Consider the following 23309-nt stretch of genomic DNA (forward strand, 5'->3'; position numbering starts at 1 on the left):
TTTTGGAATATTCCGTACAAAATACGAAATCCTTAGAAAAATTTGAGTTAATTTTTTCGTATGGCTACTATTTAGGGCGTGTTCGACACGCTCTTGGCCGGTTTTTTTTCGCTGCTTTACTTCAATATTTAATATTCTCTTTCAGGCAGTAGATCCTCTGTTAGAGACACTTCAATGCTTCAGCAACACCATTACAAAGAAACCTACCATGTACTTAACACAAGAGCTCAGAGATTCTGAAATACAAAAGAAATTGTGGAAGAAATTTTATGACAAACTCACTGATCTTTTCATAGTGGAACAGATTCCAGAGGAGGAGCAACATAAAAATTACAGGAGCTCTGATATTTTACTATTAAGAATTAAAAAGAAAAGCTATTAGACCTAAGTTAAAGAATACTTACTGAGGTGCAATCATTTTATGACAATAATTTTTTACTATTGTAAGTTTTATGTGGTTTTACTCCGTATTTTATTTGTCGTAATATAGCTCCTTATAACCTACTCTCCTTTTTAAATATATATTGTATTGCCTCTTAGGAATAATAATAAGCTGATGGCATTGTACTTAATTTGTAAAAAAAAACTTAGAAATACCTATCCATGCATTTTCTAGGGCATAATACAGATGGATACAGATAAATACTTTTGTAAATATAATTTATTACATATGATTTTAAATTTAAGTGCATTTTCATAGTTCAAAATACAGCAAGCAATTTTTTACTTATCTATTACCTCAAATGTACAAATTTAATAAAAAGTTACTCTGTTGAACAGATGTCTTAATATTATATTGTTTAATTTTACAAGTTATCATAAATTGCACATCCTACAAACTTAGGACACAATTAGGCACATGTTGACTGTGTTCTCTTTTTTTTTTTAATTGTTGACCAGTTTTCTTGACAATTGATAAATGAAAATGTCACACATGCTGCGCAAACATTAATTTGGGTACATATTAAAAATAGGTTTTCGTTAATAAAGCCATTTTTACTAGTGATTTATTTCAGGTACCATCAGCCAAATAAGTGCAATGCGGTCTATCAATTTTTAAACAAGTTCCTAGCTTTTTTATTTTGGTTATGGGATTAGTTCAATTAAAAATATAAATATTACAAATTATTTATTTATTTGTTTAGAATGACTGCACAGTTATTTTGATACTATAACAAAATCGCAATTAAATTAAACTTACAAAGAACAAATCAGATCTATAGAAAAAACTTCCAAAACAACCAATATGTAATATAATAAACAAGTAACACACTACCTAAGTATTAGTAGGTAATTCAAACAGTCCAAATTATTTTGTGCATGGTTGCTTTTCAACCAGAACTACAATAATTTTCTACATTTTTCCACTCAAACTACCAAGCAAATAAAAAAGTAACACTACTGGCTGAATAACCAAGATCTTCAATTAACTTTTTATGGAGTATCTTCAGAGAGGTGCTCACCTTGCACTTGCAAGAACCGGAACTTTCCGGAGATTGTGAATAATTCTCATTATTGACTCCCGGTCATAATCGTCAATGGATTTCCTACATTTCCTATTATATTGTTTTTTCTCAGGAGACTGAAAATCTCTTCTATCCTTCAATTTTAACTTTCTTCCCTTCTCTAACAACTTTTTAACAGTTGAAATTGATATTCCTGTAGCAGTTGCAGCCACTGTTACTGGATTCTCAATGGAACTCTTGTTCTTTGCTATTACTTCTTCAAAATATTTATAGACATTATGAACTATTTCTTTACTTTGGCTCGATAGTAGTATTCCTGGGTCCGTGTTGTCGAGTCTTGAGAAAGATACGTCATGCATACATGAAAATAGAGTTAATTCAACTTTAATGAAACATTAACGTATTTGTCTTGTTTGTTTGTATTATATTTCAATTCAATTATTTAAGAAAAACATCAATTTTTTGATGATTCTGCCAGTGTCGAGGTTGACAGAGACACGATGGTAGGTGGACGACTTGTTTGATATCAGCCAGTTTGATTATATTTATTTATTACCTTACCTCCATCCATCTGTCATGTAATGTATGTTGTTGTTGTTGTTGTTTCTTTAAAAAAATATGACTGTCCCATAGATGAGTGTGTATACTGAAATTACTGGCACTTGAGGTATCCCATCTTAGGCCTCTAGGTTGGTAACGCATCTGCAATACCCCTGGTGTTGCAGACGTTTATGGGCGGTGGAGATCTCTTACCATCAGGAGACCCACTTGCTCGTTTGCCAACCAGTCGAATAAAAAAAAAGAAAATAAAATACAAACAGCAGGGCTAATACGAAACTCGAAGTTCGTGACGTGCGGTCCATCTGACACTTATGCTATTTAATACGAGAACGAGAGGGACGGTACGATACGAACTTCGAGTTTAAGAGTCTCGTAATAGCCCTGCTGGCTGGTGTCAAACCATAGACCTATACCCATAGCTAGCTATTTACATATTAGTAATGTGTGCCTATACCTGTATTTACTTCCTCTCCTCTGAAAGCCATCCAGTCCAGCAGGACTGTGTACAATACCGACATGATAGTTTGTGACCCGCCCACAGAATATCTTAGTTTGGTTTGGACACGTAAATGGGCGTGTCATGGACGTATAATCCCATTATAATACCTAGTAGTACGTCCATGGAGCGTGTACACGAAATATCGGGCCGGTATTTCCATGTCGGTATTATCCGTGTCGGTAAATAGTGTCACCCCTGTCAGTCCAGTCAAGCTGTCAAGTCAATGCACTTATTTGCGGGAATTCGTTGATAATCGCGGGTTTTTATTTAAAATAATTTTAAAATGGACGACGAAACGTTTGGATCTCATCTGAATACCTTGAAGGAAATGTTATTAGACGAGGAAAAATTGGTCACCTACGTATCTATCAGCAAAGAGCTCTGTATCCACGTGAATGAAAGCAAATCGTTGATGAACAAAGTGGTTCAAGATATCAGAAAAATACAACCCGACACTAAGCTAAACATCAACTACGTTATATCAGGATTAGCTGAGGACAGTAAAGCTTATACGTATGTGTGCTCAGACAACGATATAGCTGATTATCGTAAAAAATTCAAAGTCATTTTCTTCGAACATTTATATAGTATAAATAAAGGAAAACCTGCTGTAGACAAAGTTGCTTTCATGGCGATCACAAATTTTCAGGATTATCATTTATGTTCAGGCTTAATTAAAAGTACTTTGTGCTCAAAGCGGACAGCGGAAGAAATTGGTAACCTAAAATCTCACAGTGTTGTAGCAGACGAGAAACCAATTAAACCACCTGTTAAGAAGGTTAAAGAAGAGAAAGCTAATGATGTTAACATGAATGGGCATGGTGATACAAAAAAGGTGTTTGAAGTAAAATCAGAACCTATAAAGCAAGAGAAAACATCACCTCAAAAAGATAGTGCTACCAACAATAAGCAAAAACCAGTGGTTAAGAATGCTAATAAACCCCAAAAGGGCATTTCTGGATTCTTCAGCAGGTCAGAAAGTACTTCAGCAAAGAAAACTACAAAAGACATCAAAAGTGCAGACATGGAGATTAATGTGAAATCGGAGAAAAAGGATACAAACATACACAATAATGTTGAAAAAATGGATGTAGATGAAAAAATTGAAAATGAACCCAAAGAAACAAAAGTTGATAAAAAGGAAGAAAAAACTTCAGCTAATAAAAATAAAGAAACTAATGGGGCTTCAAAAAATAAAGCTAAGAACCATAACAAGTCCCTAACTCAGATAAAAAAGAATGCTAAGGTTGATAAAAAACGAAAAAGAGTTTTATGTGTTTCTGACAGTGATAGTGATGAGGAGAAAAATGATCCATTTGTGGATGAAGATGATGCACACAATCAACAGATGAACATTGACTCTGAAGATGAGATACCTCCCACCCCAGCTGTCAATACTATTAAAGTAACTTCAGCCTTGTTAAACCCTAAGAAGAGGAGAAAGATTGTTAATAAAACCTACACTGATGAAGAAGGCTACATTTTAACAAGGAAAGAAGAAGTTTACGAGAGTTTGTCAGAAAATGAAGACATTACAGAAACCAAGGAGAACATCAAAACAGACATTCAGAAAGTTGATGAGGTTTCTCCTAAAAAGTCTGAATCAAAAGCAGAAGTATCTCCTAAGGGGAAAAAGACTGGAACAAGGAATAGTAAAAAGAAAATATCTCCACCACAGAAAGGAAAACAAGCCTCTATTATGAGTTTTTTCAATAAAAAATAATCTGCTCCAGTCAAATAAATCATGGTTGTTGTTGAGAGTTTGATATAATTCTCGTCTTCTTTCTTCGGCCTTTTGGCTCAGTTGCTCCTGTTGTACATATTTCATATTGATGGTTGTTAATTAATAAAATCATGACCTTCTGGTCCCAAAATGTAATAATGTGATAATTTTTATTTTCTTGTAAACTGTACCATTAAATAAAGTTTTGCAATATCTGGCTCATTTTTTATTTTTAGCAACAGCAACAATATTTCATTCACATCAAATCAAAAAAATCTAATCAATACCATACTAAGCCAAACTAGTAGTAAAAGTATTAGACAATAGAAATAGCTCTGAAAAAATAATATACCTACACAATACCTTTTTTTTTCTTTTTTTGTGGTGGGAAAATGCGTTACGCACTATCCCTGCGCCGTGGGGATGACGCAGAGGGTGTATGTGACTCTCCTCTCCCCTTCCTTTGTTCCAATTGGGCGGGAGGCCTACCCATTAAACAAAAACCCACCGGTATTCCCTCACCAGCCAAGTATGCGGATGCCATGGGAGCACTGAGAGACACCACGACATCCGCTGACCTACACAACTGTTTTTTTAACATTATGTAATAAATAACTGAATTAATAAAAATCTAAAACATATAATTAGGTTAGCTGGAAGAGATCCCTTTTTAGGGATAAGCTCACCTTTGTCCTCCTCTCTGTGTATTTGTATTTTTATGTTTAAGTGCAATAAAGAGTTTACATACATACATAATACTGTATACCTAGTGCGAAGACGCGTGATTTTGTCAAAATTAGCCATTAATGACATTGTAATAAGAACCAGGGCACGAGTCATCGTGAATGAATCTACCTATAAACATGTAATCAATAATCATTCACGATGACGCGTGCCGTCACGCGTCTAACTGGATGACACTAGGTATATTTTCTTTTGTAACAACCATATTTTTATGTAAATAAACAATGATTTTTATTCATCAGGCGGTGTTGCCAGTCGCTACACAGTGAGAAAGATGTCATTATTATGTACCTAACCTAACCTACCATTCAAAGGGGTTCCATTTTAATTGGCCCAAATCGTAGGTGCAACAAAAATATTTTATTATGGAATTTTGCTGCCCCCTAAAAGTGCCGCCCGGGGCGGGCTGCCCCCATCGCCCCAGTACGCTACGCCACTGCCCCCGGGATTGGAGACTCGGGGTGGGCCGCCTCTTCCGCCCCACTGTTAGTCGGCCACTGATGACTGATTAAACCTAAAGGTCAGTGGGTTAATTGCCTGGTGATATTGTAAGATCATTTTTTCATCACACTTGCTCGTAAGCAGTGTCATAACATGCAGGCTACCTTGGTTGCAACCCCCCAAATAGAACCCTCGACCTTAATGTGCTTGTCATGAAACCCGTGGTCGGTAAATGAGTCATTGCGCATACACATTTTCTTGTCATGAAGCCCTTGGTCGGTCGCATGAGTCAGTGCCCGTACTGATGGCGCTGCGCCGCGCCGCGTGCCCGAGCGCGCGCTCCTGCTGCAGGACTACATGGTCTACATGCACACGCACGTTGCGGCGCATGCTGAGGGAGGGGGAGGTAGAGGGCGGCGCTGCCAAGAGCACAGCCTAAGGTAAGTATCGCCAATATTTGGAAGAATTATATTTTTTCTTTTACAAATATAAAATTTTACTCGCAAATGTGATGAAAAACATTGTATGTCGCACGGGCGGTACTAGAATTACAAACATCGACTCATTAAAGCCCTCAGTCTTCGACTTCGGGCTTCTAATAGACTCTCGTTCGTAATTCCTTATTTACCGCCCTTAAGACACAATGTACTATTTTTTAAATGAAAAAACAAAAACTTGTTTTAGTCATTTTATTTGAGATACATCAGTGTTAAGCAGTATTATCTTTTCGTTCCGATGGCTACCACCCAGTTTGGATGCACTTGTACATCCACAAGATGCGAACATTTCGTGTTATATGTGGACGTCAAAACTTCTTGACTAGAAGCTTGCCTGTAACAAATAAGTTGATAAGTTTCTAAACAAAACTCATTGTCCACGCTACTACATTGAGGAGGGTTATATCATCAATCATCATCACTGGAGACTGGGGTAATACTCCCACTGCTGGGCACAGGCCTCCTCTCAATGAGAGGGCTTGGGTCGTAGCTCCTACGCGGGCCTAACGCTGATTGGGAACTTCACAAACACCATTAGTTACGTCGCAGGTTTGTACAGGTTTCCTTACGCGCAATGTCTTGCATCACCGTAAAAAGATCGTGGTAAAGTCCGAATGTCATTTCGCACATGAATTTCAAAAATCGAATTAAGTGCAAACCTGGGAACCCATTATCCACTGCTTGAGCATAGAGGTCAATCCACTAGGCCACCACAGCTTGTTATTATCTTCTATTTTAATTTTGGGTTCACAAGTCTAAAAACTATAAGGTCTCATTATTTACTCACTTATTTTTACAATGGTTGTCCCATACTACTTTGACGATGCCATCCATACCGGCGGAACACAGTAGCGCGTTGTCCGCTGAAGGATCGTTTGGGTCTGGCTGGACCCTGTTTGTGAGGGTAGGCCTCCCCACAGCAGACCAGTCAAGAGCGGTCACCTTACCATGGTGACCCCTATATTCGTGTATACAGGTACACGCCGCTAAATCCCATACTTTTATCTTCTTATCGTCACCTGTAAATATGACAACGAGACCCTAATAATAAGCCTCCACTGTCCGTTGTTATATATACCTTCATATTATGGGTATAACTGTATGGTTTGGACCCCTTTACGTGCCAGTCCGACTCGCACTTGGCTATTTTTTACTGGTGTGCCTCGAAACTTTGATGACCGAAACGTGTGCCGTTAAAACCAAAAGGTTGAAAACAAATAAAAAACTTTGACTACGATCACATCGTAAATTTGGGATTATCAAAAAAATACCAATGCTTTTTATTATTTTTTTGTACAGAAAAGTCAGTTATAAGAAGCCATATAACTCAATACTTTTTATTAAAAAAATATTATATCATAAGAAGAAACTGAAAACTATTTCGGTTGATGATGCCAGTTTACTCTAGTTCTGCCACACCAATGTTTGTTTCATTATCTTGATGCGTGATGATCTGTATGCGTTGTTGAGCTTATATTGATGCTGTATGTTGAGCATCAGCATTGTTTCATTTTTTTATCTGTGGCGGTGTGGGGAACTGTCAAGAATGACATTCTACGACGACACTTACTACCACTGTCCATGTGTAAATTGAGAAGAATTCTAATTTTCACAGAATAAAGCACATCTTGGATCGTCTACGACGAAGGTAATTGCTTATTTTTTGTGTAACAATTAGTAATAAATTAATTACATTAAATTAAAATTAAATAACTGGAGGAAACCATTTAACAAGGATTTTTATCTCAAAATGGTATTCGATTTACAATCCATACTTAGTCCATACTTAATATTATAAATGCGAAAGTAACTCTGTCTGTCTGTTACGCTTTCACGCTTAAACCGCTGAACCGATTTTGATGAAATTTGGTACAGAGATAGAATAGACCTTGGGAAAGAACATAGGCTAAGCATCTTTTATCGCGAAAAAGAGGCTTTTAAGGGGTTGAAATAGGGGATGAAAGTTTAATATGGTGGAAGTTCATCGCTGTCAAAGATAAAACCGTGACACTTGGCATTTAGGCACTTAATAAAAAATAAGTCGATATATGTTTGAGCTTTTTTGAAATTCGGCCTGAGTGTGAGGGGATGACAGTTTATATGGAAGGTCGTCATTATCGAAGATAAATTGATGAATCTTTATTAAACTTGCCATTTCAGCACGTAAAAATGCAAAAGTAACTCTGTCTGTCTCTCTGTTACGCTTTCACGTCGAAACCACTGAACCGATTTTGATGAAATTTGGTATATAGGTAGTTTGAACACTAAGGATCAACATAGGATACCTTTTATTCCAGTAGACGGCGCCACCGAGCGATAACCTAGATCCGCCCAGACGAAGTTTTAGGCATAAGCTAGTATATACATTATAAAAAAATAGACAACTCCAATTCTGCATACATAACCAAATTGAAAAAGTGTATAATCTCTGACCTTTTATGAGACTTAAATGAAACATAGATTTTGTGAATTGGGTTGAGTACCACCAGCCAGATACATGTCTACCACCCTAAAGTTGATAATCGTTTGCATGTCATAAAACAATAATGCCAATAGACTTGTCTGTCAACTTAAAAGTTCGACTTCAGAGACATATGTATGCATTTGATAGTAACTTGTTTAAAAACTGATAGACCACTTATTTGGCTGAACCTATATATAAATTGAACTGGTTTAGTATCTTCTCTTTTGCCAACCGTGTGTAATATCGCAGGAAGCCCATAGGTTCTGATAGTGACGTACCAGCACTGGCTAGGCAGGAGCCCGAGGGCGCGAATGCGAGCGCCCGCACGGCGCCGCGGTGGCCGCACAGCACTCGCATGAGACGCGCGTCGCAAACGGCCCACAACCGCACGCTGCGGTCGGCGCCGCCGGTCGCTATGTATGCCTCGTTCGGATGGAATTTTACACACTGAAATAAATAATACTCTCTGACTAAAGATGGTCGGGGATAGTTCAGATCCGCTCATCTGAGTTACGTCAATACCACGTTTCTGGACTAAAATACGTGTAGTTTTACAGGGCTTGGTTTAAAACGGCACCCGGGTGGACGCATGCAGCCCACAGCCGCACACTGCGGTCGGCCCTACAGGTCGCATTGCTATGTACGAGTATGAAATTTTACACACTGAAATACATAATACTCTCTGACTAAATATCGTTGGGGATGGTTCAGATCCGCTCATCTGAGTTACGTCCATACCGCGTATCTGCACTACTGTAGTTTTAGAGGACTTGGTTTTAAACGGCACCCGAATGCGGCCGGCCGCATACAACTCTTAAAGCCGCACGCTCCCTGCTGTGGGCAACAGGGGTAGGTATGCCTCATCCGGGTGGAATTTCATACACTGAAATACATAATAGGTACGACTCTCTGATCAATGACGCGAATAGACAGATCTTCGGGGATAGCGCAAATCCGCTCATTTACCATATGTAATGCCGAAATAATAAAACCAGAGCTAATTGATAACTGTCATGAATACGTATTCATGACATCCGCAAAGAGATCAATCTATCATATTTAGGCTGCATTTCCACTAAAGATGCGCGAGGATGCGTTGCGAAGAATGTGTTTGTCAGCTCTAGTGGAAACAGCTTCTGGGAAATTGCATACGTTTTTATAAAAAAAATAAAAAAAAAATATTATAAATGAAACAGACACAAAATTCAGATCTAAGACGTATTATAAAGTTAATGATTATATCATGGACAGGGATATTTGGAAATAACTCCGATCCGCATTAGCGATCACTTCAAATAGCGAACCTACTGTGTTAAAAATAAAGTTGTGTTAAATACTTGTGATGTATACATATCATTTAATAATATTGTAAATCTGTTTAAAAAAATATACCTTGTTGAGTTTCTTGCCGGATTCTTCTCAACAGAGGTTATTCCGAACCGGTGGTAGATTTTCTTTTTGACATTCATAAGTGCTTGTTATATCCTAAATTGAATAAAGATATTTTGACTTTTGACTTTGACAGTTTAGCGGAGCGGAGCAGGGAGATGTAAATGAAGAGCTGTTATTGGTTCATGAAAAACACATTCGAAACACATCCACGGACATCTCTGAAGAAAACGAAGTCTTATAGCATTATTTTATGTTTATTACTTACTGTAACATCTGACATATGCCCTACAAATACTCTGACTGGAAATGTTCTGTCCAGCGACCATAGCTTCGCTGTTTTGTCGTGGGAGCCAGTCACAATGAAGAGTCCATTTTTAGACACGTCCATGCACCAGATCGGGTAATTGTGCCCCCTGCAAATAAATTTACAAGGGTAATATAGCTATTATTGTACAGTAGGTAGCCTACACAAGACTTAGAATTTATCGAATAAATTTATAGTTTAGATGTCATTTCAGCAGACATGGGAGATAGATAATTATAATAGCAACTTAGAAAGTTGAAAGCTTTCGATGTTTTCATGAAATTAAACCATGAACTTTCACTGTCACACTTATTATCTGCAAAGTACTAAATTCGTGGCCTATTTCGTTTGTTTGCAGTGACCTAGTTTGTGACTCCGTATTACGGGCAGAAACGCAAGCACACACTAAACTTACAAACATTTAGTGTAGAACAACCCTCTGTTTGCGTTTGTAAAACAGAGTAGAGTACAGAGAAAAAATATTTATAAATTCGCCGTAATAGTGATATGTCCTTGCACGAAACTATTACACTACACTTATATACTACTAATTTACAACTATACCTAATACAAAAAATACGTAAGTACGAGTACCTACGCGAACGTAAAAGGTGATCATCTCGCTAAGCGAGCGCAAGGCGAACGAGTTAAAATCGAAACGTGCGGCGCCGACGGCAGCGCAGCCTTGACTTGCCTAAAGAAAACTTAATCCTCCTTAAATTATCAGTGTGTGCGTGCGGCGGGTGCGTTGCGTGCGTAGCGGCACCAAACGGCACGCACATATTTAAGCCGCGCGATGTACTTTTGTTTGTAGTGAACCACATCAAAGGCACTTGTCAAAAATTCCGATGAAAAACCTCTACTAGGGCGTTCTGTCAAACTAACCCCGTAACCTCTTGAAATATTCGGAAGAATTTGAAGGTACCCTTACCCTCTATAATAGAGTTCCATGGCCGACTGACTGATAGAGAACGCGCACTCTCATTCACTGAAGCTAGAAACTTGAAAATTGCCGAGCACATTCCTTGAGATTTTTTTGTATTTCCTATGATATACAGGCCTAAGGTAATCAAACCCAAGCCCGCGGGCCGCATTGTGGCCCACCAAAACATTTGAAGTTGCCCGGCAATGCTGCTCCGACTTGCTCCATCAGCATTTCTTTCTATATAATTTAGCAGTTAAATATTTCTAGGAGTGGTGGCCCGGTGCCATCTTAACCTTTAAAGAATTTGCCCATCTATAAAATATTGATATAGACCAGGGATGGGGAAACTTTTTCCTTCGCATATACTAACGAAATATATGGCGGGACGAGTTGTTGCATTTTTGGCTATGTTATTTACTGAAACACTAATTTGGCCATTGCCAATGAGAATTAAATTTTGTAACAATACGAAATCTTCTCTTGATTTTTGTTTGATGGTCGCGGGCCGGATGTCAAGCCTTCGCGGGCCGGAGATGGCCCGCGGGTCGCAGTTTCTCCATCCCTGATATAGACCTTCAGGGTGCTAACTACAGCCTAATACTTCTCAATTTTAAATGAGATCTGCAAAACTGAAATGAGATTGCTGGCAAGGATAGCATTTTTTTATGGAGGAAGGTGGCTTAACACCTACCTATAAATGGAGGCGCAGGAATAATCCGACAGTCTCCATGCGCGCATGCTGCAGTCATGCGAGGCTGACAGCACCAGCTCTTCCCTCGACAGCACGCTCACCGCCTGGACGGGCCCCGAGTGACCCCGCAGTGGCAGACCGGTGCCAATTTGCCTAGAAATAAATTATCAATAAAACCACACGGAATTCGCTTTGTTTGGAAATGGTTGCATGCTTAGCATAGCTTTGAGAATGAACTGGTAGGGCCTTTTTTAAGGCCTAACATCCTAAATTTAGGACATACGTCGAAGCAAATGTCAGCCTTTTTTGACTCATATTAAGTTTCAAATTGTAATGATCGAAATGTTGACGTGGTTCTTACGACAACAGAGTGAAAAGCGTTAGTATTTTGTGTGTTGATTTATGTGGAAGTGGTGGTTTTGGCATGAAATACAATGAGGGCTAAAAGACAGGCGAAATATCGCTAGATGGCGTTAGTACATCTCACTGCTGGGCACAGGCCTCCTCTCAAAATGTGCGGATTGAGAACTTCACACATACCATTGAATGACTTCACATGTGTGTGCACCTCACGATGGTTTCCTTCACCGTAAAGCTCGTGGTATATTTCAAATGTAATTTCGCACATGAATTTCGAAAAACTCAGAGGTGCGGGCCGGGGTTTGTACCCACGAACCTCTGCTTGAGGGGCAATAGATCAAACCACTAGGCCATCGGCGTTAGTATCGTGAGGTTTTTGGACGTTACGGTCTCGCTTGCGATTGGCTCATTTAGTTATTAGCCAATCGCAAGTAAGACCATAACTGTTCAATTAATGATTTAAATCAGTTCATCTTCAGAATCAGGTTGTGTTGCTCTGAGGGTGAACTCTGATTGAGCTCGAAACGCGTCAGCGTAATGTGGCGGTAGTGATAGTTGGGTTAGTGTAATTTGTGTGTTCCTACTTTGTGTGTGTGTGTGTGTGTGTGTAAAATCCCTAAACTTGTGTCTTCTAGTTTCTTCGGGATGCGGTCTTCAATAAAAAGCGGACTGTAGATTTTTGCTGGTATAATTCGGAATTAAATTGTAAGAACGTTACAGTCGTTATGAATTTGAGAATTCAGAAGGTAACAAGAATGATAAGTAAATTTTATACAAAACTTGTAATGTTGCTATATAGAAAAATATCAACACAAACACTCCATTTAACGCAATTGAAGAAAAATGAGTTTTATATTGATTGTAATTGGTTTAAACATTTATTTATAATTATTAGACTAACTACATTTAAGTAGCTTTTATATAGATGATTTTGTATATACTTTTAATAATGAAAAATTAAATAAGAATTTAGGATAAAAAATTAACTAATTTTTTAACGATTCTTAACAGTGTGTGTGTGTGTGTGTGTGTGTGTGTGTGTGTGTGTGTGTGTGTGTGTGTGTGTGTGTGTGTGTGTGCGTGCGTGCGTGCGTGCGTGCGTGCGTGTGTGGGTGCGTGCGTGCGTTCGTGTGTGCGTGCGTGCGTGTGTGTGTGTGTGTATGTTACTCCTCTCCATGAAGACCACGATATAAATTTTGGGAATTCCCAGGAGAATTTTGTAAAATCCCGGAATTTCAATTGCAACTACCAGATCGAATAGTTTACGCATGCGAAGCCGCGGGTAAACTCTAGTTGTTTATAGTTCATTGATAGGAACCTCCGCAAAGTAACACCTGGTTGAATAATTGATTCAATAATTACTTGGGCTAAAGTCCCTGTTCGGAAAGTTTAATTTTCATGGGTAGATAGCCTGGTGGAATATTGCGTTTTCATCTCTAGGGTGGAAAGTAATTTTAATAAAAAAAACGATTAGCCAAGGAGTCGAAGATAATTAAATTATGTCAATGACACTTTTTTTCACGTTTCGGCATGGGCAATAGATGCACGTCGTGACCAAGGAGCTTATATACAACACTGGAGGTTGAACGCCGAACATCCGTTTGAAACAAGAAATTTGATCTTTATTACGTCACGAACACGTCCATCTCTTTCTTTAGTTAGGTTAAGAAAGAGATGGAAGTCATTCGTGAAATGTGAAAGACAGAGATGGAATATATAAATAAGGAATAAAGGTCAAACTTCTTCGTTCGGCGTTCAACCTCCAGTTTTGTATATAAGCTCTTTGGTCGTGACCAACTCGATTTTTTTTATAGTCGGCCGTGGCAAGTGGCGTACCTTTGGGAGGTTGGATATAAGTAAATTAAATTTATTATTATTCTCATTTTTTGTGGTATTTTACTTTCCTCACCGTCGAAATGAAAAGTAGTGTCTAACTCGGGTGAAATTACCCATTTCCCCTCGACCTATTGGCGCCCTCACAATACCTCGGGTGAAATGGGTCACTTTCCACCCTTGGTTATCAATCTACTATTATATGATTTTTTGTTATTTCAAAGTGTCTTACAAATTGTGATGATCCACTGCTGCCTCAGGCTCTGGCGGCACATTGCAGGCCAGCTCCATTTCTGATATGTTGCAGTTTATTTTTCGCTTCACATTGTTTTGGCCAAGATCCCACAATCTGATTTCAGAGTTACTGAATCCACCGCAGAGTAAATTACAACCTGGATCTGTTTTTGCACATACCAAACTGAAAAAATATAAATATAACAGTAGTTTAGTTTTTCGTAATGAGATAAGCCAAGTAGATAATAGACTTCCTTTAATACTCACTATGTGTCCGGTGCAGCTATCTTATACAATTTTAGAGGTGCTGTTGACTCCCGTACTCCTTTAATGGCATCTTGCAAGTCCCTCAGTTCCTTGTCCACACTCTGATATTCAGCATGACCATTGCATTTAGAAAATATGTCTAAAAACATTTACGTTTAGAAAATATATGTACCAATATTGATTTTTAAATTAAGTTTTGAATAGATAGATACTTTATACTAACCATTTGAAGTAACTTTTTCTTCTGAATTTGTTCTTATATTCATGCCTTCATCAAGATCATCTTCATCTTCCTGGAAAGGAAAATTTAATTTTTGCTCAAGTGACTTTCATTTTGCGTGCTTTTTCAGCTAGGGTGAAACTATTTTTATCCATTAGTGTCCTTGCAACTCAACAAAATAATGGGTATGTACAGTTGCAAACAGGGATTGTTGAACCACTTGCTGAACAATCTCGGTTCACAATGGGATATACCTATCATTGCACAGCTCTGTCAAGACAACTTTGTGTGTCCTTTGTACATAAGGGGTAATGTTACAGACTGACATTGACTTAAATCCAAAAGGGTTATGGTTGTAAAGTATTTTGAAATAATTGAATATTTACTCACGGAATCTTTTTTTTTATTGTCACTGTTAATATCTATGTGGAACCAAGTCTGCAAAATCTGGATTAATAGGATGTGGCTATTTTTCGCTAAGTATGCCTTTAACATGTTTAGTGCACTAGGTGACAGGTATATGTCATATTTACATGATCTGAAATGTTAAATATAAATGATTACTAACCACATATTAAAACTGCTAAACATTGCAAAGGAATATTTCTTCCTCAACAAATAGCAAGCATTAACAAATAACTTAAACAGCATACAAAAATTTTATAACAAAAAATGGCGACTACAAAAAACAATGAAAATAATTTTCTACCAGTCTGAAGTCGGTGCCTCAGCACGAGCCAGAAGGAGTGCTATAGTCGCCTACCTCACCTACGCACTACGTATTGGGCTTCAATCACTCCTGCTGGCTCGTGCTGAGGCACCGACTTTAGACTGGTAGAAAATAATTTTCATCGTTTTTTGTAGCCAGTTCAATTTTTTATATATTTTTATTATAAAAATTTTTTTTTGATAAAATTAATCAATAAGTTAAAAGTCAAGATATCTTAAGAGCGTTTATACCTGCTGAGCTGGCAATGTTGCATTTTTGTTAGTTTTTCTCGAGTATTTCATAAAAATTGAATGAAAATTAAAAATGTTTTCTGATAAAACACTTCTTAATATATAAGATAATGTATCTACTCCAATAATTTTTTGTGATAGACTTTTATATTCCTTAAAAACACAACATTATTAATTTTCATTTAATTTTTATGGAATAATCGAGAAAAACTAACAAAAATGCAACGTTGCCAGCTCAGCAGGTATAAACCAGTACATACATTCTTAATTCAATTTAGGCTACAACAAGTACATGATAATATGAATGTCAAAAAAATGTCTCAGAAACCTGTCAGAAAAATCTCTGTTGAGAAGAATCCGGCAAGAAAATGAACAAGGTATTTTCTCAAGCAGATTTCTTTTGCACTGTCTTGCTAATTTAAACAAGACAGTGCAAAAGTTTTCAGTTTTCACTTTACTTTGGCCTCATCTCTACTTTACATCAGGTGAGACCGGGGTCAATCAGTTTTATGTAAAAAACAGTATCAAATCAATGTGGTGATCCCTTTACATAAATAGTTCAAAATTTCTATTTTTACAGCCAAGTAAAAATCAATAATTGTAAGAATAACTGCCAAATGTAGTTATGGTGTGGAGTACAAGTTTTACAGTGAAACAATAACTTTTAATTGATAATTGATATAATTTACAAAATAATAATACTGAGAGTACTCATCTAGGTTTATAGAACCATGTAAATATTTAAAAAAAAACAGGACTTATGATGATCATGATATTTAGTTACCTGAATGCTGCAATGGATGGCCTTGTTTCTACTTCCTGCAGTGTGTATATTGATCCAATATCATCCAGTAGCTGGTTCATGAAGTCTTTTTCAGGAGTCTCATTATCAATTGTGCCGTTTTGTAAAGAGTTAAACAGTTGTTCAAGACTATTTGGTCTATACAGTGCTGATGGCAGGTTTCCATCAATAGGTTGGTGGTATGATAGATCTTTTTGAGGAAGTGAGACTGAGTGTCTCTTCAAAAAACATTTGGGCTGCACTGCCATGGCCACCTCGGAGCATTTCCAGATACATGTGGCAGAGTAAGGGTGTCAATAACCCGAAGAGTTCATTTTTTACATTTTCAACTTTTATTTCCTTTATGAAGTTGAGCAACCTATAGTTAAAAAAACAAAAAAGTGATTTTACTATAAAACAATAAGGTAATATTGTGAGTCAAGGAGTCATTCATCTCGGGACAGGGTTGGACTAAAGCAAAGGAGGTCCCGACTACATAGGTTAGGCTAGGTTAGTGTTAAAGTTATATGGGCCCCCTTTGCTTTAGGCGGACCCGGGACAGGCCTCTCAGAATAAAAGGGTTTGGGCCGTAGTTCCCATGTGGGTCCAGTGAGTATTATATGATTTAATGCTTTGTAAACAAACATGGTAGAAGTTTTACGAGCTTTACCTGGTGTATTGTACATCATAATGTCCTGGGTCGTTGTTGATGCAAGAAAATAATATCGAGTTGGCGCGACTTGCTTCGCACTGAACTATCGTAGATACGGCCATTTGTTCAACACTTTGGCTAATTGAATTGTTGTTGTTAAAAATGTCAGTATCCTGAAATTCAAAGCAAATAATGTGTTCTATACGATGTTCACAATTTTAGTCCCCGAAATGAATGTCAAACACAAAGAAGAGCTCCGAAAAGCTTCAAATATTTTTTTCTAACTACCTGCTTTTAAAAGGCATTAACCGAGAACTTACAGGGTAGTTACGGCGCTCTAAATAAGATGTAACAGCTGCTTTTACCGCATCATTTCTCGTTTTTTTCATTAACGACATTATTTTCGAATCAAATGAATTTTCGCTGAAATAAATAAATAAACAACACGCAACACGTCAGTCAAACGTCAAGGAGACCACAGAGTAGGTAGAGTAAAATAAATAAAATAACAGACTACTAGAGAGAGATACTACATACGTATAACAAATAAAATATAGTAAATTAGCACAGATTAAAAAATATAAGTTTATCTTGCATAAAATCTGTATTGGAATAGATAGACATAAACCTAAACCTATGGACCGGAAATACCTGCAAAATACGTGTGCATACCTAAACATGTCGCATAAAATGGCGCTCAAGGGTTTTGCGTGATATCGATTTCGAACCAAAATATTTGATATCGATATTCGAATTATCAGCGGCTAATACTTTGAGCAGCAACATAATGGTATCAATATTTTGTGTTTCTTTTTGGAAAATAAGTTTGATATTTTGGTATTGCTTATTTAATATGTCCAGTAAAACACTTATAGTCCTCGAAATACACTTTATTCAGCTAGGGAGCTGTGCTTGCATGCATACATGGGAATGTGTGTGTCTACCCTACATCAATCACCTTTTATTATAAAAAGCAAGAGAGTTCTACCCACTTAATTATAATGTACATAACATACCTTCCCCCCAAGTAACTGTACTCTAACCATAACAATATAAAGCAACAACTTATAACAAACACATTACATTACAACTTACAACAAGAACAATATCAAGCACCTACTTATAACTTCTACCAGGCTTTTCATAGGGTAATGTAGAACGGTATTTGGGTTTTTTAATTACTTTCCCTCCAGTTTGACTTGGTTCAGGAGTAGGTATTCCTAACATCTTTGCCCACTGATCTGCGCTAGGTATTTCAATAATACCCTCTTCCTGATTCCCATCTTCACTGATTACCACAACCCCTCTGTCTTTCTCCTGGGCATTTTCTGTTTCTGGCACCGTTCCTTTATCCTCTATTTCTTCGCCTCTTACTACTTCTTCGCCTCTCACTACTTGTTCGCTGGGTGGTTCCGTTTCTTCATTCGAATCTGCATTCTGTGCTGTTTTAATTAACTGGTCCATGTGCCTGTTGACTATTGAACCATCTGTTGCTTCCACGCGGTAACTCGATGGGCCCCCTTTCGAAAAAATTTTCCCTGGTAACCATCTGGGGCCATTACCATAATTTCTATACATTATATTATGTCCAACATTGCTTTGTCGCACTTTTTGGTTTGCGTTCCTGTCAATTTGCTCTTCCACTTTTTTATTGCTGACATTATCCGGGTGGATAGTATCCAAAAGTGTTCGTAGCTTCCTGTTCATCAGCAATTCCGCCGGGCTCTTATTTGTCCCAGAGCATGCTGTAGCTCGTAATCCCAGGAGCATGTTCGGGATGCGAACTTCCCACGGTACATTATCCATTTTCCGAAGTTTATTCTTCACTGTTTGCACCATTCTTTCGGCTAAACCATTTGTAGCTGGATGGTAAGGCGCTGTTTTTACATGTTTTATATTATTCGCCTTTAAGAAACGCTCCATTTCGCCGGATACGAACGATGTACCATTGTCGGAAACGATCATTTCGCATAAGCCGTGGGTAGCAAACAGTATACGTAAGTGTTTTATAACAGTAGCCGAGGTCATATTGGTGACCATAAACACTTCAGGCCACCGTGAGTAAGAGTCAACTGCTATCAGGAAATATTTGTTCTGAAATGGCCCCGCAAAGTCAACGTGTATCCTAGACCATGGTCTGGTAGGCGTGATCCACTCGTGATTTGTTTTAGGAGGCATGTGCCGGTTTTCTAGGCACTTTGAACAGTCTCCGATCAGTCTCTCAATGTCTTCGTTGAGCTGAGGCCACCATATGTAGCTTCTTGCCAGGGCCTTTGTCTGTACTATGCCGTTATGAGTACTATGAAGTACCCGAAGTGTGGCTTCCCGAAACATGGGTGGAATAACTACACGACAGCCTAACAGGATGCAATCTTCCTTTAGCGACAATTCGTCTCGATGTAGCCAGTATTTACGTAAGTCACTATCATTTACTTTGGTTGGCCAGCCACGTTGTATGTGATGAACAACTGTTGCTAATACTTTATCTTTTTTTGTTTCTGCTGCGATTTGTTCTGCATCGAACGGAAAATCCTGCGGTGCTTCTGCCATCAGTAAAATCTCCCCAAGTTCTTGTTCTGGTTGATCCGGCACAGGTTGTGGCCAACGACTTAATCCATCAGCATTGCCGATTTGAGAACCCGGTTTGTACATTATCTGGTAACTGTGTGCAGTTAATGCCAATCCTATTCTAGTTAATCGTGGAGACATCATGCTTGGCATAGGCCTTTTTGGGTCGAAAATACCAAGCAATGGCTTGTGGTCCGTTACTATTGTAAAGGATCGGCCAATTAAATAGTTATGAAACTTTTGAATGCCGAACATGATTGATGCAGCCTCTTTGTCCAGCTGCGAATAACGCCGTTCATGTGTATGTAACGTTCGAGAGCTCATTGCAATTGGGCGCTCAATTCCGTCTTCAAAAATGTGCGATAGCACTGCACCAACGCCATATTCAGAACTGTCACAAGTAAGTACTAGAGGTTTGTGTAGATCGTAATGAACTAGCGTTAAATCAAATGACAATAAACGTTTTGCCTTGTCGAACGCTACTTGTTCCGTTTCAGACCAGTACCACGTCCTAGCCTTATCAAGCAGCCGATGTAAAGGCTCCAGCATCGTTGCTTTGTGTGGTATGAACCTTTCATAAAAATTATAGAGCCCGAGAAAAGCTTGCAATTCCTGCACGTTTTGTGGTGCCGGTGTGTTCATTATAGCCTCCACTTTGCTCGGAGCTGGATGTATACCCTCTGCGTCTATTACGTATCCCAGGAATTCTACTCTCTGTCTGCCCAACTTACATTTATTCTTGTTCAACCGTAGTCCTGCTTTCTGTATACGTGTGAGTACCGCATCTAAACGCTGCCACATTTCGTTTTCATTTTGACCCGAAATAATAATATCATCGATCAGAACTGCCACCCCTTGGATGCCTGCCAGTAGAGCTGTCATCAACCGTTGAAAGATACCTGGGCTCGCTTTGACTCCGAATGCCAGGCGGTGCACTGAATATAAACCCTTGGAGGTGTTTAACGTGAGTAATTTCGCCGTGGAGTCGTCCACCGTTACCTGCGTATAAGCTCGGTCCAGGTCTAGGGTTGAAAAATATTTGCCTCCGGCTATGGTCGCGAAGACTTCATTGGCGGTTGGCATCGGATACGTATCCGATTCGGTGGCTTGGTTCACCGTACTGCGATAGTCTCCACATAACCGGATGTCCCCTGTCTTCTTAACAATCGGCACTACGGGCGTCGCCCAGTCGGAAAAAGATACCGGACGGAGTACCCCTTCCTGAACCAATCTATCTATCTCTTTTTCGACACGATCTTTTATCGCATACGGTACAGGCCGAGCTTTAACAAATTTAGGTGTCGCCCCTTGCTTCACATGAATAGCTACCGGTTCTCCTCGGTAAGTACCGAGTCCTTCTTTAAATACCTCTACATGTCTATTAATCATTTGGTTAGCATCGTAAGAAGTTGACACGTAATTAACGTTTAATGTAACATTTAACGGCTCGAACCAATCACGCCCTAAGAGATTCGGCCCTTTGCCTTTCGCAACAAAAACATCTAAATCACGAGTAATGTCTTTGTACTGCACTCGAAGCGTCGCCCGACCCAGCAGCGCGACTGGTGAGTCGGTCCAGGTGCGCAGCGCCAGCGGCGGCGGCTGCAGCGGCGGGCGCGGGTGTTCCAACGCGCGCCACGTGCGCTCGTTCACCAGCGAGAAGCTCGCGCCCGTGTCCACCTGCATGTCCGTCGGCGTGCCGTTTAACGTCACGACCACTTCGTAAGGCGGCACGCGGCTGACGCGGACGCCGCCCACGTTGTATATGCCACCGATGTAATCGTCCTTGTCCTCCTCCGTGTAGTGAACTGCTTTGTAGCCGCGTTTCTTTTTGGCGATACAAATTTTCTCCAAGTGTCCTCTTTTCTTACAAAAACGGCACACTGCGTTGACGAAACGACATTCTCCGCCGTGGTGGTCCCCGCACCTGTAGCACAGGCGAGTGACCGCCTTTGCCTGCACGGCGTTGACGTCCATCGCTTCCGGCTGCGCCGTCGATGTCGACGCGGCGTGTGTGGGTGCGTCAGGGGTGCCGTTCGCTCCGTAATTAGTCACTATCATACGAATGTCTTTCACCGCACTCTCCGATGATAGCATAGCATCCACGACATTCTGGTAGGTGAGGCCGTCTTTTTTTAATAGTTCGTACTGCAATCTATGGTCGCTCATACCGCACACTAGTCGGTCGCGTAACATACGTTCCAAGTCGCTGAAGTTACAAGACGAACTAATCTTTCGTAAGTCGGTTATATATTCGGATGCCTTCTCTCCTTGACGTTGATCACGCTTGTAAAATTTATAAGACATGGAGATTTCATTGGGTTTCGGGCTGTAATGTTTGGTTAAAACAGTTTCAATGTCACCAAATGTCACATCACTAGTTTTGCTCGGTGTAATCAACGCTAAACAAGTCTCAAACACTTGTGCACCACACACAGTAAAGAAATTAGCTTTTTTATCCTTATCAGTGTCAATACCGTTTGCTAAAAAGCAATATTTTAACCTGTCCAAGTAATTGTCCCAACTGTCCACTTGAGGATTAAACTCATTAAACTTCACGGATTTTTTTGACATTTTGGTTTAAAAAGTTCACTTTTACACTTCGTCGCCACTAATATGTCCAGTAAAACACTTATAGTCCTCGAAATACACTTTATTCAGCTAGGGAGCTGTGCTTGCATGCATACATGGGAATGTGTGTGTCTACCCTACATCAATCACCTTTTATTATAAAAAGCAAGAGAGTTCTACCCACTTAATTATAATGTACATAACATTATTATTATTTAATTAATTGTGAAATAGTGAGAACATTTATATAGGTTTCAGTTGTCTTTTATTGTATTTTATTATTTTTGACATTTTATGATTTATTTATTTTTGTTTTATAAATACATGTATAACACACACATATATATATATATATATAGTCCTGTTTGAAATTCACTTTGTTCATAATTATTTTAACATTATTATTACATAGGTAATTTTTATTTCCAGAACAATACAGGTCCAAATTTAACTGCATATAATTACAAGAAGACTAGTAATATAACATTGTTTAGAAATCATAAGGTGTAGAGATATCTCGAAAATTTTAAGTAGTTACTGAAATATTGATGAAAAGAAAAAAAAATAATATGTGCGACTAGTTATTGGAAAAATAATCGAAAAAAAAATTATTGAGGTTGTAGCTAGTGTTATTCACATAATTCACAATACAGAGCAGTAAAACACATAAAGGGCGGAAAGATTGTTCGTTCGTCTGCCCGCGCCAAAAGCCAACTAACTCCACTGACATCTCTCCCGAGCTGTCAAAACTATCAAAACGGCGCGCATGCAGGCGACCAGCGGTTGTAGACCCGCGGCTCAGTCAGTTATGAAGCGAGCCGGGGGTCTTCCTCGATTAGCTCTAGGCGGGAGCTTCGTAACGTCAGTGTCACACGCTATAAGGTTTATTAATTACTTTGCACTTTGCAATGTCTATTAACAGGAGATTTTTAGCATGGCCACAATAATCACAAGAAAATTTTTTATTGCGAGTTTAAACCATATTAAGCCTACTGATAACTAATACGACACAAGTGGAAAAACATGTAACCGAACGTGCAAAAGAAAGCTAGGCTTGTTTCAGAGACTTGCACGAATTAAGTAGCGCGTGATTACCTTGTGCTGACTAAATTAAGCAACAACGTTTTAAATGCCCTTTATTCGTAAAAAAATTAAA

General features: G+C 38.8%; 2 protein-coding genes across 2 annotated transcripts; one reads left to right on the plus strand and one right to left on the minus strand.

Annotated features, from left to right (window-relative positions):
- The first annotated feature begins 2510 nt into the window (after positions 1–2510).
- On the plus strand, positions 2511–4469 carry LOC141434072 (uncharacterized). The gene has a single exon (XM_074096330.1). It carries the CDS (start codon positions 2810–2812, stop codon positions 4247–4249), a length of 1440 nt encoding a protein of 479 aa, XP_073952431.1. The 5' UTR covers positions 2511–2809; the 3' UTR covers positions 4250–4469.
- A 1639-nt stretch (positions 4470–6108) lies between these two features.
- On the minus strand, positions 6109–17527 carry LOC141434073 (TAF5-like RNA polymerase II p300/CBP-associated factor-associated factor 65 kDa subunit 5L). The gene is given in 13 exon segments (XM_074096331.1): positions 6109–6265; positions 6719–6950; positions 8674–8842; positions 10053–10200; positions 11708–11860; positions 14133–14318; positions 14402–14540; positions 14625–14694; positions 15012–15159; positions 16366–16610; positions 16612–16741; positions 17033–17187; positions 17335–17527. Coding segments are annotated over 13 exon segments (1965 nt in total). The 5' UTR covers positions 17413–17527; the 3' UTR covers positions 6109–6153.
- Positions 17528–23309: the final 5782 nt, after the last annotated feature.

The sequence above is a fragment of the Choristoneura fumiferana genome, chromosome 13 (genome assembly GCF_025370935.1).
Source record: "Choristoneura fumiferana chromosome 13, NRCan_CFum_1, whole genome shotgun sequence".
Classification (NCBI taxonomy): Eukaryota; Metazoa; Arthropoda; class Insecta; order Lepidoptera; family Tortricidae; genus Choristoneura; species Choristoneura fumiferana.